Raw genomic sequence first — 18243 nt, forward strand, 5'->3', positions numbered from 1 at the left:
TTAGTTCAAACTTCCAACCCATTTCAGAATCTTTATTGAAAAAAATTCATCACAGCATCTGAATCATTATTCAAACACATTCAATAAACAAAGAGAAACAGTAGCAAAGGGCACTGACACGACAAACTGTACAAAACCTCTGGGTTTGCAGGCAAAACCTGAGGGGGAGGAGCCCATGGCCAAGCTGCAGAGGTCTGAGGAGCTGTGCCCCTACCCCTGTGGCTAACCCGCCCCCCCCCACTTCCCCTCAGACCAGTCACCCCTGAGAAGATTGATTTAAAAATGTGCAGAAACAAAGACACTTTCAGAGACGGTTAATTCCAGTCTCCCCATAATGGAACAATTTAGGCCACTGGGAAATTTAGATAAAACTTGCTATCAGTTCCCAGTGCTAATGCTTTAAAGTGAACCTTCCCCAGAGATTCAAAACCCCACAGCTATCTATCAGACCTCCTACCACTGCTTCCCCGCTCCCACTCACCAAAATATACTGCCCTCTAGGGTCAACAGGACTGATTTGAGGTGACACCCCTCCCCCCGTTTCAGATTGAGGAAATAGTTGTGACTGAGCTAAATGAAATGGAACAAAAAACCCCTTCTCCAGCCGTGCAGTGATGCAACTCGTATGGAATGCGGAAACCAAGCGAGACCAGTTCTTCAGACTTTCACAGGGCTAAAGGTGACCTATCACAGACAGTAAAGAGGAGAAACTCCCAGCTAGGTGATCTAGAAAGCATCCTGCTCTTGATGGATTGCAAGTCTTTGTACCTACAGGAGTCCATAGCCTTCCAGAAGACTACAACAGTCCCTTCTTATCACCAAAGAACTTGAGATCCAGTGAGGATGCAAACGACAGGAATCATTTTTTAGATCACTCATTCTATTGGATTTTAAGAAGAAGAAAAGGCAATTAGGTTCCAGTGGGGCATTAAATCCACTGATAAGCTCTAACAATTCTCACTGGAGGAGGAAGTTAGGGAGAGGATAGGATTTAACTTTTATAGTCTGTTCCCCAGGTATCTGGCAGAAATGTTCAATCCATTGCAATTTATACAGGACACACTCAACTGGTCTCTGCCTGTTGTAACTACCAGGTTCTTCTTGTTTGTTTTACTGGAGCCGTTCCCTCTGGTGTGGAGAAGGTAGGGCGGTAGTATTTTTCAAACTGATTCTGACAGCAGGCACTCCTCAAATGGGCTTCATGAGGCATGGTGTTTTTGATGACCCAAAAAAAGCAACGAGGTATCATTCTGTCAACTCAAATTGTACTGGATTAAAACATCGCCCTCCAAGCAAACCTAGCACTGCTTTGTACCCGCCAGCTTGAAAAGCAAGTCAGTTAGGCTTGTATTGACTGAGTCTGACAGGGCAGCAAAGTGACTCCCGTTATTAGAACAGGAGTACTTGTAGCACCTTAGAGACTAGTACTCCTGTTCTTTTTGCAGATGCAGACTAACATGGCTGTTACTCTGACTCCTGTTGTTGTTAGTCTGATCTTTCTTGACTAATTCCCAACTTCCCTTTCTCCCTAGGGGGAAAAGATAGATGGTGGTGTGAAGGCTAGTGTGATATGTGGCTTTTATGCTGCTAAACTGCATATGCATTTTTTAATTTCTCAGTTGTGACCACAAACTGACAATGGCTGGGTCTACAAGATACCCATAGATAAGAGCTATATGTACACATCACAGTGTTATTTGGGCCCAGCCAAGGCATCCAGTCCAAGCACACCCACACCATTTCATCACATGACAGACAGGGAAAATTGGGGGACTAGGAAAGCTGGATTGAGTATGGTGCCACACCAACTGAATTTCAGCAGCCCAAAACTGACACAATGAGTTCGGACATTTGGCACAGTCTGTTACCAAGACTAGCTACTACAGATAATCAACCTTCCTTCCTGAGAAAGAGGCGAAGACCCCACTGGAGGCGGTATGCTGACAGCAGCGTGGGGAAAAGCTGGACTGGAGAGTGTGTGTGGGGGGTATCCCTCTGAACTTCTTTACTGCACCTTGTTCACTGAAAAGGTCATCCATATCCACAGAAACCACTGGTCACAGCCCTCTGCCCCAAGTCAATAAGGAGACAGGATGGGGAACTTCCCCGTGCACAAAACACTGACAAGACCACAGTGAGCCCAATTCCTTCAGGGAGAATCCCACACTCATCAATCCAAACAAGGAATTCTGTGCTCATGGCCTACTCCAGGACTGTTCACTATGGCCTTGCTAATGCCAGTGAATTCCAATGTACCTGGAACTTTGGTTCAACGGCAATTTGGGACTCAACTCAAAAGCCCAGGTACCAGAGCACTGGGCTACAAAGGACAAAGCCAGGACAACAGGAAAAACATGCAGCAAACTCCTACGAAATTCCATTTACCAGATAGTAGGGACATGTCACTGCTTAGGGATGGCACCGATTAATTGAAGGGACCAGTGAGTCCAGTTTGGCTAAGATTAGAATTAAAGAGAGAGGCACAAACGAACATTTGCACGTCCATTCAAGGCATTCCAAAAAAAGTCACAAAAGTAGACACGTCACTTTGGACAAGAAACATTACAACACTTTGGCAACTTTCATCAAGCACCCCCCAAAGTCTCTGCAATGCCCCTTGGTACTTCAGGCTGACCTGCTGAAGGCGGGGTAATGAGCAGGCTGCAGATGTGGAATTGCCATATGTAAATAGGGGCTCTCCTCCCCAAACTATTGATGGATTTAAAACAAACCTACCTGCTTGCTACAGTACAAAATAAAGCCTCCCCTAACTCCTCCTGCTGGGAGAAGACAGCAGGAGATCAAGGGAGTCCATGCTGCTGGAGACAAACAAGGCAAAGCTGAACGTGGCAGCAGCAAGTCCCTAACCTGGGTGAATCAAATAACATCATGCCAGGCCAAGATAAAGCTGTGGCAAGGGACTGGAGGGGAAGTGGGACAGGATCCCTGTCACCACTTTCATCCAACCTGGAGAGAATAAAGGACAGAACCATTTACTCTCTCACTAGCATGGGCCAATGTAGATTTTTAAAAAATGCATGAAGAGCAATGGGCTTTGGGATATGCCAAGAGCCCATATATAATAGTGCCAGCAGTAGACCCCTCCCAAGGCCCACATTAGACAGAAACACAACTGCTCTCCCCACTAGGATTATTTTGTATCTAACTCAGCTCTCAGGAACCTGACAAGTACCAAATATAAAGCAAGAATGAAAAAAGTTTCAGTATAAAAAAAGACAGCTCTTGTTTTTGTCACTCACTTCTAAACCCTCTTCATCTGATTTGTGTGGTGCCAACTGGTGGGGAGGAACGCTGCAGGGTATCTCTACTTGATAAACCCGGGCACACAAAATGGCACAGCTCTAATACAAATCCTCTTTCACCTACTCCATCCCACTGGAGGCTGGGCTGACTACATGGGCTCATGGACCTGAACAACCCTCCCAAAGGCTCTGACTGGGAATCCGGCCCAGCCAGTGTTGGAAAAATTCAATACAGCGCCGGCCAAAAAACAAAAACAAACATTTGAAAAAGGGACTATCCGACTGGAAGAGTCTCTTCTTTCCTTTGTTTCCTGGGATTAGGGGGAAGCCTTTGGTTTTGACCGGAATTATTCTCTGTTGGCAGGACAGGCTCAGCTTTGCTTTGCGTTAGCTCGGTTACTGTACAAGAGCAAGGCTGAACTGCGAAGAAACGCTCTGCCCAGCTAGATTGCCCTTTTGACATCTTGGAGTATAACAGAACCAGACACGTGGATCACATCCTGGATCCTCGTTCCTGAAGAATCTGAAAAGAGAAGGACCGGTATAATAAAGGCTGAACTTGGACATATTTGGGTATTAGTTCTCATGTTTCGGAAAATGCTATTTGTGTCAGTAGGGGAAGGAAAAATTGATGGAGGAGGGAAATGCACAAAGAATCATCAGGAGTGGCCGCTGGTTTTTACGTAACTCTTATGAATGACTTATTTCCTTGGAAAAGACAGGCCTGTGCTAAAAACACTTGGCTTTTGGTCACCGCAAGGCATAACATTCTGCTGCATCTTGACAAAATCTTTTATGATTTGAGGCTGTGATCTGTGCGTGTTTAAAGATGCATAGTCTTGGTCCATAATGCAATTCTTTCCATTTTTCTACCCAGATACCTCACCCACTCAGATTCAGCAGCATGAGTTGTAGAAGGATTTTTAAAAAGTATATATTGTACTTCACAAATGTTAAGATGCTAATCCTAGTCACCTCTGTGAGGTAAGCATTATAACCATTTTACAGCTGGGAAAATGGAGGCACAGATTTTAAATGACCTGCCCAAGGCCACACACAGCGGCGTGTATGGCAGAGCTAGGAGTGGAGTCCCTAGTTCCAAGTTCTGTACTCAAGACCATTAAAACCTATGAGCCTCCCTCAGATCCTTAAGAGAAACTGGAGATAAGAGATGATAAAGCCTCTTCTAGAGACGGGTCAGCTGCACGCAGGAAATTCAGAAGGATAGTTTCATATTTTTCAGATCCTGATCAAAGGTTGATCAAAGGAAAACAACCAACCAACCTCCTTCACTCCCTGCAATGGCTGTCAGCTAGGAAATGTGATCTGCTTCAATCTTCCTAGTTGTGCTAACCCTTTCTTCCCTCCTTTTTACACTTTTAAAAACAAAAAAAAAAGGTTCATCTCTTTTTCCTATATATCTATGGCTCAATGTGAAATGTACGAAGAGCTTTGGATCTGGATATATTTGCTGTAATGTCATCTAGTAAAACTGCAAATCTCACTGGAGGAAGTGGGTTTGGAGGGAACAGTGGAAGAGAATAAGCATGTGCAAGGAATTACTATCATCAACCTCATGGCATTGTTAGAGCACAGAGGAATTTTTTTCTATGTACAGGGACATTTAAGACAACTCTCTTAACCAGGCTTCTCACCTTTGCCTTCTCACTAGGTTCGATGACAATGCCATTAGTAGAGTTATTGAGCTCCCTTGAGACGACACAGAGGAATTCTGCCTGGTCCTCATTCCCATAGTTATAGGAAGATCCAATGCTGATTAGCTGAAGAACAGGAAAATAACCGAGAGAATGTAAGGATTAATGCAGCAACAGCCAATCGATTTTGCTCTGTCCTTGTTATTGCCTTGTGTGTGGCTGGTTGAACCTAGTCAGAATTAAAATTTCAACAGGACAAAAATCTCTGGGATATTAACTTGTGTTATAAGCTTTCCTGTCAAATAGTACGCATATTCTTGGTCCATGACTGGCAGTGCTACAGAGCCCCCTGGTGGTGGCTAAACTCAGGGAAAAATGACTGAAAGGGTAACATGGAAAGCTGTGATGCATTTTCCAATTAATGAAAACACTGAAAATATTGATCATATTTTGTGATACAAAATATTAAGCCTTAGCCAAATACTTCAGAGACTGAATATGCTAGGCAATGTGGGCTCTATAGAAGGAGTCACTCAGTCTAGACGATACACCTGTTTAACGAAATTCTAGGAATACAGCTTCTGACTTTTTGATGCAGAAACACTGGACAGGCAATTTCTTTGTCACAAAGGTAGGGCAGTATATTCCAACAACTAAAGGACACCTGGCAAACTAGCACAATTCTTTTATCATTATTACATTAAAGTGACAGCCTGGAGTAAACAGCATAGCAGTAATTTGCATTTCTCAGCATTGCTCTTCAGACTAGTCTCGGATTTTACATCCTGAAGAAAAACAGTATGAATCTTATGTGTATTTGAATGGCTACACTAGTTCTGCCCCAAGGATTTTAGAAAAGAGAACCTCACACTTATAACAAGGGATAGATGCAGCTCCCTGTCCCCTGAGTATAATAATCATATCCATTGTTCTGTGGGTCTGAAGGAGGATTAACCAAGCTATAATAATGGAAATGGCTTGTACAATGAATGAGCTTTAATGGTTGCATTGACTCACTATTGAGGACAAAAGACTTGGTTTTAGGATGTCAATGGACTGTGTTTTCCCTTTGTATTTTACCACTTGACTGTCTAAACTATAATGAACATAAACAGCTGCACTTCAGACCACAAATCACTGTGGATACACAGAATCCATGTTAATTAGGAAAGATATTTAGCGGCTATCTGCCCTCCCTCAGCTACACTGCTATTTATACTCACACTAGCTCTCATTGAGCTAGTGAAGTATGTGTACATGAGCCGAGAAATCGCATCCTTAGCTCATAGCATAGATATAGCCATAGAGAGAACCTGTCAGGATAACAGGGGAATTGAACTCCTCTTCCTGGTCAATCCTCGGTGTCTGTGTTAAGACTGCTAATAAAGAGTAAACTGTGCCAAATGTGATATGGACACTTGTCCGTTGGAAAATGGCCACTGAACCATCACATTGATTTCACATTGGTGACTGCACAGCTAGCAGACAGTCACAGCTTTTTGTCACTACTAAACTGGGCTGGATTTGAATAGATCTACAAGTGAAGCCTCTGTCCTATTAGTCCTATGAGCCATTTGGTGTCATCGTATTTCATTGTAAACAGATATTGCAGATCTATCTCTGTCACAGTTCAGGAACTGTCATGAGGGCTTAAGTTCTTTGTATATCCACACAAGAGAACAGTTTGTGACTTCTGATACCAAAGTTGGGGCTGATTTATGCCCTCGGCAACTCCCTTGAAACATGGCCAGGGAACTTGTGTTGTAAATGCAGCATGTTTTGCATTTGCAGGGCAAGGTATTTCTCATGTCACAACACTTCTCTGTGAAGGGGTTGTGCTGCTGGGCTCTGAAGAAAGTAGTCTTCACTTCTCCTGGATCTCATTCATTCTCCTTGGATAAAAGCTCCACAATGGGGCCAGGAAAAAGTGGGAGGAGAGAAGAATTTCTCAAGAGTCCGATAAGGATTCAAAAGATCTCAAGGAAATATTATTTCTGGTTATGGGTTCAGTAAGCTACCGTTGTTCCCCTGCCAGTTATTCCATATAAGGTGGACTGATTCTGGATACAGACTCCCCGCCGCCAGCAGGAAGGAGTCGTGAGAGGGGTAGTTAAACAGAATCTAAACTCATTCCATATGCTGTTCCCACAGGGGGGATTTCTTTCTTTGGATATAGGAATGGCAATCATTGGCAACAGTACCTGTTCAAATTTCCATCCATCAGACATAGTGGACACCATCTGTGTGAGCTCTTCCTCTTGGCACTGCAGAACTCTGTACACATGTTTCACAGGTCCCTAAAGCACCAAGGGGAAAAAAGCAAAGCAGGAATTTTAAAATCAGGAGAGGGAGTTGGCTTAGCGGTGTTTGCTTTCAGACAAAGAAATACAGCTGAGGCTTTAGTGTCTTCTTGTAGGGAAACCTGATCTATTTTGTGCCTTGAGGATTATAAAAGAAGAGGAAGTCTGAGTTGCATAGACTTTCCCAAGCTAGTCTGCATGATATAGTTTTTTTTTTCTTGCTGAGGGTCGTGAGGATTTTGAGGTGACACTATCAAAAGCATGTAAATGACAGGAGCCCAAGTCCTCCAGGTGTGTTTTTGAAAATTTTACTCGTCTAGTATTGATTCTACAAATTAAAAACAGTTCAGCAGCAGCAAAAAGAATTGCAATAAAGAAATACTGAGAGAAGATGCTGGTCTGAGAAGGCTTATATTTGATGGAAATATTAAAATTGTCTGGGAAGGACAAGAAAAGCATATCCGTAGATCTCATTTTGTAAATATAATGAGAGAAAATCACCCAAGTTCCCTTTCTTAGGGTTGACTATAGAGAAAGAGCGACCCACAGTTCTGATAACGTCCCACACCAGGGAAAGGGAAATAGACTACACTGGGCACTCACCCAAACTGTTTATGCAACCTAACGTTTTCTGCCAAAATAGTATCACTGCACTTTTATTAATTGCAAATTTAGTAAAACATATTAAAGCAACTTCCATTTTCTAAATGGGATGCATGGCCCATGTACTCATAAGATCTTTTAGTAGGTCAGCTAGCTAATCTGCTTTTTGGAACTCAAAGTCCCATCTATTGCCTTGAGTCCTCATTTTCAGACCTTGTTTCAACTGACCCCATTTCCAGCCCCCTTCTATTCAATTGCTCCTGACCTCTACCTGCAAATATCGGAGTAGATTTGAGAGCCCTTGCCAGTAGCCATGAAGGATGCGCACTCTCAATCATATGTCGGATCAATCAGAAAATAGGGACACCCAACTACTTGAGAGACTAGACACCAAGTGTGCTGTCCTGTGTCTCCCCCTGCAGCGCACTGTCCCTCTGTCACATTTTTATTAATGACTGAATTCTGATGACTGAGTTTTTCTACTTAAGTTTTAACATGCGTTACTTGAGAGGTTCTGTTCTCATTGTCCCGTATCCGCTCCTTCACCAGACGCACCAGGGATGCAATATTGTAAAACTCAGCTTCTTCCAGTACCCCTACAAAAATCCAAAAGCAGAGGAAGAAATTCTGTTAGTCAATAGAAAACAGAATAAGCACAATTTTATCAAAAGTGCATGGTATCAATTTGTAGTTAGCTTTTATATTTGCAATCTAGCCTGTATGTGGTACAATAAATGGATGCAGAATGGATGGTGGTATGACCTGAGTCTGGAAGAAAATCCTCTGCTCAGATGGTCATAGCCTCCTTATGTGAAAGCATACATCATCTAACAGAAGCATACTCCCCCTTCTCTAGGATTATAGAAACCCACCAGGCTGTAATAGGGAAATACTGCTCTTTTATTGGAGGATTTTGGCAAAATAGGTTTAGCCATCTCAGATCAATCTGTTTCATCATCTCAGCATATTACAAAAAAGCCATTTACGTCTCTGGATATACAGGACTGCAGTTTTTGAAAACAGAACAAGAAAGATCATTCTCTCTCTCTCCTCTCTAAAAAACTACAATTTGCTGTTCAAAGCTAATGAGTTGAGCATAGCAAGGATAGCCTGCATTATGATCTAGAGGTCTCTGCTTCCAGTATATATCTGCTTCATATTATTCATGAGCGTCCTTTGTGGGAATCTAAAAGAAAACACAGTATTATTGCAAAATGGAGCTTACACACAAGGCACCATGTTAATGCATTAGGAAGCCTCCACACCCAGACTAACTCTAAGTAATTACTGGCAAGTCAAACCGTGCCAATGGGGCATTTACAGCTGTTTCCTCTGCAATAAATTTTCCTTACCTTCTTCTGCCAGCTCCTTGTTTATTATGAGTTTTCCATGTCGGAGGTAGTTCAGGATCGGACCAAAATAAGTGGGATCCCTGTCGATGAGATATGCCCCTGTCTCATCCTGTGAAACACACATGGGAGTCAAGCTAGATGCCCCCCTTCATGGGGACTCTAAAATTACTAACCCCGTTGAAGCTGTATTGGTGTTAGCAATGATGAGAAAACTTCGCAAAATTTCTGTAGCGTAGACAGGCCCATGTTTGCAATGTTGAGTAGTGTTTGGGTTGGGGAATGTATGGCAAGTGAGCCTGTTTACACTAATTTTCTTTCTGCAACTTCTGATCCAGCAGGAGTACCTGTTAAAGGGATGGTTAAAGTGCACCAGAGAAGTTGGTGTGTGGGAGTAATAGCATGAAATAAATCATCCTGATCACAGGAATTGGGCTCTCTTTCATGTAAAAAGAAGAGGCAACTCCAAATTTTGTTTAAAAATCTTCTGTTTATATGTAAATGCCAATCTCTAAACCTTATGCTAACTCCTAAACTCCTTCTTATTTATCTGAAAATTACACTAAGGGCAATCTTGATGATGCAAATTAGCATCAGCTCTAAAATTTAACTACTCTGAGATGCCTCTTGTTCCATAAAATGCATCTTTAGAACAAAACTTCCTTGCACATAGTCCAAATTTCAGTTTATCACTCAAGATACACATTTCACATTTTACTCATTTCTCTCTCTCAATCATGTTTCCATAGATACAGTCCTTGATAATCTTTATTTCAAATCTCTATCTTTATATACCATGCTGGATTCAGCATGTCTTATGTACCAGTTCATCTCTTAAATGCGACTACTGGCACAAATATCTGCTCCTAAAGCACCAAATGCTACTGATGAGGTTTAAAATTAATATAATTTCTACAGTATTTTACAGACAAATAAGGTAGTCTGTGACCTGAATATATTACAACTTTAGAACATAATCTTGCGAACTCTATTTCAAGGGAGTCAATGGGGCCTACTCTTATGAGGATTTGCTGGGATGGGCCCAATATTTAGACATAATGTGATAATGGAAGCAATACACAATTAGTAGGGTTGGGGAGAGGGTTACAATAAGGTAACTGTTTGTCTTGGTGGTTCTAACATTTATTGATATTGAAATTTTAAAAATATTTTTGGCTGTTTATGAACTAATCCTCAAATCCTATAACTGGATCCATGCAGGCAGACCTGAAACCTAGGCACCTTAAGGGACAAATGCTTTTTCCTATAAATCAAAATAAATAAAAATATAGGTCACCTTAGCACTCAGCACTGTGACAACAGGGACAAACATTATTGCTCCAACAAAAACTGCAGTCTTTTTAGGTCAGTCTGCTTTTTGTTTCTGTGACTTGTTCAATCAAAAAACAAAATAATGCTTCTGAGGAATTAAAGAAAAAAAGACACATGCAACCCAGGCCTCACTGCAAATTATTAATGGTTTGCATCTCCTCTAGACAACACATTGATTTCCAAACTATGCATCAGACACTTAAAGCAGATCCTTATTTTTCCACTTCTTAAAATCAACATTGCAATAACAAGTTAGATCTATGTATGGCCTTTCACATTGCACAAAATTGTAAATTTATCAATAATTAACAGGTATAAGAAAACATTTATTTCCCACATATGATTTAGTTGGGGATTGGTCCTGCTTTGAGCAAGGGGTTGGACTAGATGGCCTCCTGAGGTCCCTTCCAACCCTGGTACTCTATGAACCAAGTTTAATGTGTTGACACGGAACAACACAGACCTTTTAGAAATACACTGATACAGGAACATTCATGATCATTACAAGTAGGTCAAAGTGCTGTTTTAAACACCATGTATATGATTCAGCTTATTTTGTTCATTGAGTAAATTTGGTGCTACTGAGATTGGGGCAGTCTGATTTACAGCAGAATAAAGAATCCCCACCTGAAGCCCCTTCTTACTCTGTACTGAGATACTAAGGTAATGGGAGCTATTATAAATACCTTAATAAACAAATTATTTGACAGGCAGGAATTTTAACTCCTGATTAATCTTGTAGTTGGAAGGAGTGTTTATTTAATTATGTATCTAATCTCTCTGTTGTGTTTTGTGATAATTATATAAAGAATATTATAGAAAAAGATTGCAGTTACAGTTGATTTATTTGTGAAATACCCAGTACGGGTAGCAGGTTGAAATCTGAGTTTTCAAAGCCACAAATCAAAGTAAATAGCCTATACTAATATACTTAGTAAGTATTAAAGCAAGCCACAGAAGAATATAAAGAAAAGGATAAATGACAAATATATTCCTAGGCTGAGAAAAGTTACTAAATACTTAAATCTAGAGAACAGACAAGTGTTTTATAGTTGATGAGGACTTCCCCAAACTCATTAGTCCTCATAAATAAGTCACTGTTTAGGTGCAGCCTAAAGGATGTGGAGGCATGTGATACTTATCCGTGCTAAGTATACATGGGTGTGGGAAACAAAAAGCTGATAGTGTTGTGATGTGGGTAGAGCTGTAGTGGAAGAGTATGGGGAAGGGTAATAGGTTGTGTCTATGTCTAGCTCCGTTTATGACAGGAGATGTGCAGAGGCGGTCAAAAAAGCAAACAGGATGTTAGGAATCATTAAAAAGGGGATAGAGAATAAGACTGAGAATATATTATTGCCCTTCTATAAATCCACGGTACGCCCACATCTCGAATACTGTGTACAGATGTGGTCTCCTCACCTCAAAAAAGATATACTGGCACTAGAAAAGGTTCAGAAAAGGGCAACTAAAATGATTAAGGGTTTGGAGAGGGTCCCATATGAGGAAAGATTAAAGAGGCTAGGACTCTTCAGCTTGGAAAAGAGGAGACTAAGGGGGGATATGATAGAGATATATAAAATCTTGAGTGATGTGGAGAAAGTGGATAAGGACAAGTTATTTTTTAGTCCCAAAATACAAGACCTAGGAGTCACCAAATGAAATTAATAGGCAGCAGATTTAAAACAAATAAAAGGAAATTCTTCTTCACGCAGCGCACAGTCAACTTGTGGAACTCCTTACCAGAGGAGGTTGTGAAGGCTAAGACTATAACAGCATTTAAAAAAGAACTGGATAAATTCATGGTGGTTAAGTCCATAAATGGCTATTAGCCAGGATGGGTAAGGAATGGTGTCCATAGCCTCTGTTTCTCAGAGGGTGGAGATGGATGGCAGGAGAGAGATCACTTGATCATTGCCTGTTGGGTTCACTCCCTCCGAGGCACCTTGCATTGGCCACTGTCAGTAGACAGATACTGGGTTAGATGGACCTTTGGTCTGACCCGGTACGGCCATTCTTATATTCTTATATAACAGAGGAAAGATTTATACTCACAGCAGATGATCTGGATGAGAGGGGTATGGTTGGTGTTCATGCTGGATGAATGAATGCCCCCAACTTCAACCCCCTCAAGTTGTCTGATCAGAACTCGGTCCCCTCCTACCAGCAGAAGTAGCACAAAGCCTAGATTGGTGCGTGTGTGAGAGGAGCCTGCTGTAAATGGAGGGGGCGTTAGAGGCTGAAGGGACACACTGCCTCCGGCTATTTTGGGATGGTGGTTATGACTCACACGGGTTAAGTGAGTTTTGTATATATGTGGACGCTGCAGTCCTGCTATTGCGGGGGGGGGGGGGCACTGACCTTTTTGTATCTCTACCAGGGGGCAGGTTAGTCGGTGCGGGGGGAAGGGATGAAGTTTCCGTGAGGGTGCGATCGGGACTGTGGTCTCCATAGGAGTTTGCACGGCGTCGGCGGTTTCTATAGGGCCCGTTGCCCGCCCCGCACAGCCCCATACCTTGTCCGAGCTCAGCTCGGGCCCGTCCTGGCAGCAGAGGCGGCACAGGAAGGACTTGGGCTCCCGACACAGGGTCTGCCGGGTGCTCACGAAGTATGTGCCGCCCACATTGAGCCGGACCCACTTGGAACCGGAGCCAGGCCTGTCCGGGACGGGCGGCTCGGAGCTACGAGGGGACAGCCCCCCTCCGGAACAGGCAGGCCCGGCCAGGCGGGGGCTCGGTGGCCCGGGAGGAACCGAGATGCCCCCCAGCACCGGGCTGGGCGTACGGCCCCGGGGCGGTCCATCCCCCGCCGCCATCAGCTCCGCCATCCTGGACCGTCACTTCGTGGGGGCGGCCACCCTCGCTCAGCGCTGGGGAGAGAGCTGAGTCCGGCGCCCAGCAGCCATCGCTTCCCTCACCACTGTCCCCCTCCTCCCAGGAAGAGCCGGACTTAACTTCCGGGTCAGCACCGACCTCCCACTCACACCAAATTCCTCACGTGACGCACACAACTCAACGGCTAATCTGAGTTAAGGGGGGAATCGCTAGGCGCAAAACGGTAAAGAAAAACACAGGAATTCAATATAATAGGCAACCCCCGAGGAAGAGCGAAATATTACTTCCGGAGCAACCGGAAGTGAGATAGGGACATGCCCCTGGAAAACTCGGAATTTTGGAGGCTGGTGTTTGAAATGAAGAGTAAAAGGGAGGGGAAGATTTTTGGAAATTGCATTGGTGTTAAAAGAGCCGTTGAGAATCACTTCCCGGTTGTCTAAGGGGTGGGCGGAGAGTGCGATTGAGTACTTCCGGGGGCACCGGGCTATGATTGGTTGGCGTAGGGCCCGGTTTCCGGAGGGTGATTAGCTGGAGGGTGGCGGCTGCGGCGGCTGCGGTCGCTGAAGGTGAGACCAACCCGGGTGGGTTGGAGACCCCGGCGCGGGCGGGGCTGTGTGTCTGGGGTAGGGGGACTCTCACAGCAGGGCGATGTCTCTGGCTGGCCTTGGCCGGGGAGGGGAGCGGTGAGGCGCGCGGGGTCCCTAAAGTCCGCTAGCAGGTGGGGGAGGGGGCTGTATCCTCCTCGCAGCCGGCGCTCGGATCCCGTCACCTCCCCCGAGCTGTGCCGGCTTATGGGGGACTCGTGCCTGGAGGGGCGGTGGTGAGTCGAGGAGCACTTTCTCCCCCGAGTCAAACCTCCCGTGATGTCCCCGCTTGGCGTTAGTGGTGGCTTTGTGGTGCCGCCTTTCAGGTGAGAGGGGGCTGGACTGGTCTGTCGTGGCCCCTTCCAGCCCTCGAGCTATATGATAATTCTGTTAAATCAATGTAGTGATAACAATCAGAGTGCCCACAGCAAGAGCAGGGTGATATCCGGAGCCTGGCTGTGGCTAAGTAACTACACATTGGTGGTTATAATTCCAGTAACTGGGTGGAGTAACCTTGACTTTGTCTTAAACAGTTCGATAGTGTTACTGTGTGCTGCCATGTTCCACCCCAGGGATGAATGCATTTGAGTCCTGTTGAAATGAGCTCTGTATATCTCATCTAGCTAAGCGAAGTATTGTGGTGCTCAATTATTGCTTGTAAAGTGCTTCTCTCTTCTCAGCAACATAAGAAATGTCAAGTGTTCTTATGAGTATTACTCTTGGTGGGAATCAATAGAACGAGTGAAATAGCAGCAAAGAGAGAGCTGAAGTGATGTTTCAGTTGATAAAATGCCCAGACTTTTACATTGATTATGATAAACTTACCTGTTCTTCTATATCTCTCTTCAAATTTAAGTTTCTCTGCTCTTTAATTTTTCTAGAACACAAAAATGGCAGGTCGCAGAGCCGCTCTGAAAGCGATTGACTGGATGGCATTTGCAGAGAGAGTGCCTCCCAATCAGAGAGCTATGTTTAATGCCCTGAAAACACGAAACGATGCCCTTTCAGCCAAGTGAGTATATTTCAGTGTGAAAAGTTTGCTCTGGTGAGAAGACGGTGGCATTAGCAATTCAGCACTGGCAGTCCATGTGTAAACCAATGTAAAAATAGTTTGAAATGCCATTTTCATAACTGTGCACCTGCCATAAAGATGTTAAAGGAAGTCTTAATTCTTCATGCTTTTTTTTTTTTAAAGCAGACTTTAACAGCCAAATTTTGTTCTTTCTTGATCTTCTCCATGGTGCTACAGTAGCTATAATGTTAGAGGGAGTCCTGGGGGAGGTTACATATGCAGCTAAGATTTGGCCTTCACTTAAAATTTATACCTGCATTGCTATGTCGATCAGGTGTGAGAAAAATATACACCCCCCAGTGACATAGTTAGGCTGACAAAACCCTCAATGTAGATACAGCTATGCTGACAGAAGATGCCTTTTGTCAGCATTGCTGGTATCGCTGGCGGAGGTGGTGTTCCTGTGCTGGACAAAAACCTTGTTTTGTTTGTGTACATTGTGTCTACACTGGGGGCTGTGCCAGCACAGGTTCTCTAGTGTAGATACAGCTAAAATACCATTGCTTATTATCTGGCTTTTTTTTTTAATCCTTTGTCAGCCTTGCAAAACTGTAATGAAAACTACCTGTCCCATTCACAAACTCTCCTTGCTGGCTCCTACCAGTGTTCATGATGGAAAAAAAAATGAGAAAACTTGTCCATCCACTCCCCCCCCCCCCCAAAAAAGAAAAAAAAAAAAAGAAAAAAAGTAGAAATGTAGAATTTTGTGTGGCTCCTTTATTGCCATTTCTGTCTTAATGGTGAGTGAAAATATTGGCAACTAAAATTAGTGTAGTTGCTACTCTGGGGCCTGATGATGGGCGGAGCAATGGATACTGCACAGTTGTCTGATGTGAAACAGGGAGCTCTCTAAAATTACTGGGAGTTGTTCTATCAGCTGTTCTACTCCACCTGTACAGGTTGACCTCCTTGCCTGAGAAGCCCCCAGCTATTGATTGGGTTTATTACAAGACTGCAGTTGCTAAGGCTGGCATGGTGGATGAGTTTGAAAAGAAGGTGAGATTCTCATCCTCAATTAGATGTTGCTGCTGTTTTGAAATCCAAGTGGAGGCTGCTCATATGCTTTGTGGGACAAGATAGTAACCCTTTGACATTAGGTTGTTGTTAATGCTTCCATACAGCATGTTTTGGCTCTGTACAAGACTACAAACATCCTGGTGACAGTAGTGCTGAGTATGTTGTGTACATATGAGAACCAACCAATGCTATTTGTGAAGCTGGCATCAAGTTGACTCGATTGGTGACCTACTGCAGGAAGCCGATTCGCTTGGAAGGGTCCGAGAGTATTTTTGGGGAGACCAAAGAGCACTAGTCTGCCTATTGGGGAAATATTTGCTCTAGGAGCATGCAGGGCTTTTAATGGAATTGAGAGGCAACACATTTAGAATTTATTTCTTTTGAATTTACAGTACAATGCACTAAAGGTTCCTGAGCCTGTGGACACACAAACAGGCAAGATAAATGCCCAGGAACAGGAAGCTGTAAGTATTTAAAGACTCTTTCCTGCCACACAGTTTCTCTTTGATCTTTGAAGAGGTATAGAATAATTCTGTCTTGGAGTCTGCTGGTGGGTAACTGTGCTGAGGTACAGGAGCTGCACGTCTGGGTTTGTGCATATAGGCAGCTTATGAGCAAGAATAGTTCTCTCTACCTATACAGGAGCACACTTGGGGATTTAGAGTCTGGGACTGGATTGCAGTTCTGCTTGTTCTTCTGGTGTAGTAAACTTAATTCATGCAAAACAAAGGCAACCGAACTCTGATCAATTGAGGAGCATATTTGTATCTTGTCAGCAGCCCAGAGGATGCACCGATGTTGCATAAAATAGGCCTGACTCCTTTTTAATGTGGAGTTGGCGTTCTTGGAGACTGCAGGGGGTCAAGATGGAGCATTGCATAGTGGAACTTCTATTCTATGGATTCCTCCTCAGTGTGAAAGAGGAGGGTGGGTGTAACATAAACTCCATGGGTTGTGCTCAGATCATTGACGTTGTCTTTAGCCAGAGAATTTATCGGCCTCAGGAGCTCCTTGTGGCTTCCTGTTACAGAATGTGTCTCCCTAAAAACTTCTAGATCACTAAAGTCTTGTAAATCCGCTGTTCCAAACAAGTTTGAACAAAGCGGCGTACGTGACATTTTTGTAACACTTAGCCGCAGAGGCTGAAGCCTATGGCTTACAGAGTTTACCTGACTTCAGACTCTCCCTTCAATCTCTTCAAAAAAGGAGTTGAATCCACTTCCTAACTGATCAGTGCAGCAGGGAATGGTAACTTCAAAGCTCTCTCCATCTTTCCAGGCTTTGGGGGCAAAATCACTTAGCAGTTGTTACAACTAACACCTAAGATAACTAACTTCTTTCTGTTGTAGTAAAAAAATAATCTATTCAGGTTTTTTTTGTGCTTTTGAAAGCACTTTGGGGAAATGATTAAACTGACTATGTATTAATCGATTTCCCTCTTGTATCTCACATAGCAACAGGGGAGAGAGAACTTGTATTAGAAAACAGTTATTGTAAACCCACAAGTTGCAAGGAGGCTCAGGGGCAGGTATAGGGCTTGATATTACTTTTACCTGTTTTTATTTAAAGCAGATGCTATTTTAAGGTCCGTGCCTCTTTAAGGAAGAGGTAAGATGAGAAGGGGGACTGCCTCTAAATTGAAATAGGATGAGTGTCACAGCTTCACTGCAGGAAACAATCTAAGATTAATGTGCTCACCAAATTCTTTGTTCTCTTGCAGGCTAAGAGTGCTGCTGAATATGTGCAAGCCTCTAAATCCCGTATTGTCCAGTATGAGAAACAGGTAGGGTTGATGGGTTCTACCCTGTTAATTTCATGCTTAAAGCAGCTTGCAATATAACTTTGTTTTCATTTCTAATTGTACATCTAGTTTAAGTTGAATTCTTGCTTACAGCTGACTTTTAACATTTTCTTGTCTCTCCACCCACTTCAAGCTTGAGAAGTTCAGAACCATGATTCCATTTGATCAGATGACGTTTGAGGACTTGAATGAGGTCTTCCCTGAAACCAAACTGGACAAGGAGAAGTATCCATATTGGCCCCACAAACCCATTGAAGACCTGTAAATCTGTCTGAAAGCAGTTTCTGGTAACTGTCAAATTCTCTAGAACCTTTTAAATAAAGTAATTGTACAGGGCTCCAAAAGAGTGTCTTGTCTTGATCTCAAAACTAAAAGATTAAATCCACTAGGAGTTTTTGGTGGTTTTTTTTTTTTTTTTTTAAGTGGGTGATGAATG

General features: G+C 43.3%; 2 protein-coding genes across 3 annotated transcripts; one reads left to right on the plus strand and one right to left on the minus strand.

The window, feature by feature from the left end:
• Window positions 1-13601, minus strand: KCTD2 (potassium channel tetramerization domain containing 2). The gene is made up of 6 exons (XM_030533992.1): window positions 13015-13601; window positions 9174-9282; window positions 8326-8417; window positions 7120-7215; window positions 4919-5044; window positions 1-3786 (listed from the first exon to the last, which is right to left on the minus strand). Exons 1-6 carry the CDS (start codon window positions 13324-13326, stop codon window positions 3757-3759), a joined length of 765 nt encoding a protein of 254 aa, XP_030389852.1. The 5' UTR covers window positions 13327-13601; the 3' UTR covers window positions 1-3756.
• Window positions 13602-13786: 185 nt separating this feature from the next.
• ATP5PD (ATP synthase peripheral stalk subunit d) lies at window positions 13787-18151 on the plus strand. 2 transcript variants are annotated; one of them, XM_030533994.1, is made up of 6 exons: window positions 13787-13899; window positions 14799-14929; window positions 15889-15985; window positions 16399-16470; window positions 17727-17789; window positions 17941-18151. In XM_030533994.1, the coding sequence occupies exons 2-6, from the start codon at window positions 14808-14810 to the stop codon at window positions 18070-18072; spliced, it is 486 nt and encodes a 161-aa protein (XP_030389854.1). In that variant the 5' UTR covers window positions 13787-13899; window positions 14799-14807; the 3' UTR covers window positions 18073-18151. The 2 variants fall into 2 exon arrangements, with proteins under 2 accessions (XP_030389854.1, XP_030389855.1); XM_030533995.1 differs by lacking the exon at window positions 13787-13899 and adding an exon at window positions 14157-14243.
• Window positions 18152-18243: the final 92 nt, after the last annotated feature.

This window comes from Gopherus evgoodei, chromosome 15 (assembly GCF_007399415.2).
Source record: "Gopherus evgoodei ecotype Sinaloan lineage chromosome 15, rGopEvg1_v1.p, whole genome shotgun sequence".
Lineage (NCBI taxonomy): Eukaryota > Metazoa > Chordata > Testudines > Testudinidae > Gopherus > Gopherus evgoodei.

Bases quoted from the DNA above. Each gene is read 5' to 3' on its own strand.
- KCTD2 (XM_030533992.1), bottom strand. From the start codon at position 13,326: ATGGCGGAGCTGATGGCGGCGGGGGATGGACCGCCCCGGGGCCGTACG. The intron at 8,418-9,173 runs GTAAGGAAAATT...GGATTTTTGTAG, and splicing joins CAAGGAGCTGGCAGAAGAAG to GGGTACTGGAAGAAGCTGAG. The intron at 3,787-4,918 runs GTGAGAAGCCTG...TTCTCTTTTCAG, and splicing joins AACCTAGTGAGAAGGCAAAG to ATTCTTCAGGAACGAGGATC.
- ATP5PD (XM_030533994.1), top strand. From the start codon at position 14,808: ATGGCAGGTCGCAGAGCCGCTCTGAAAGCGATTGACTGGATGGCATTT. The intron at 14,930-15,888 runs GTGAGTATATTT...CCACCTGTACAG, and splicing joins AACGATGCCCTTTCAGCCAA to GTTGACCTCCTTGCCTGAGA. The intron at 16,471-17,726 runs GTAAGTATTTAA...GTTCTCTTGCAG, and splicing joins ATGCCCAGGAACAGGAAGCT to GCTAAGAGTGCTGCTGAATA.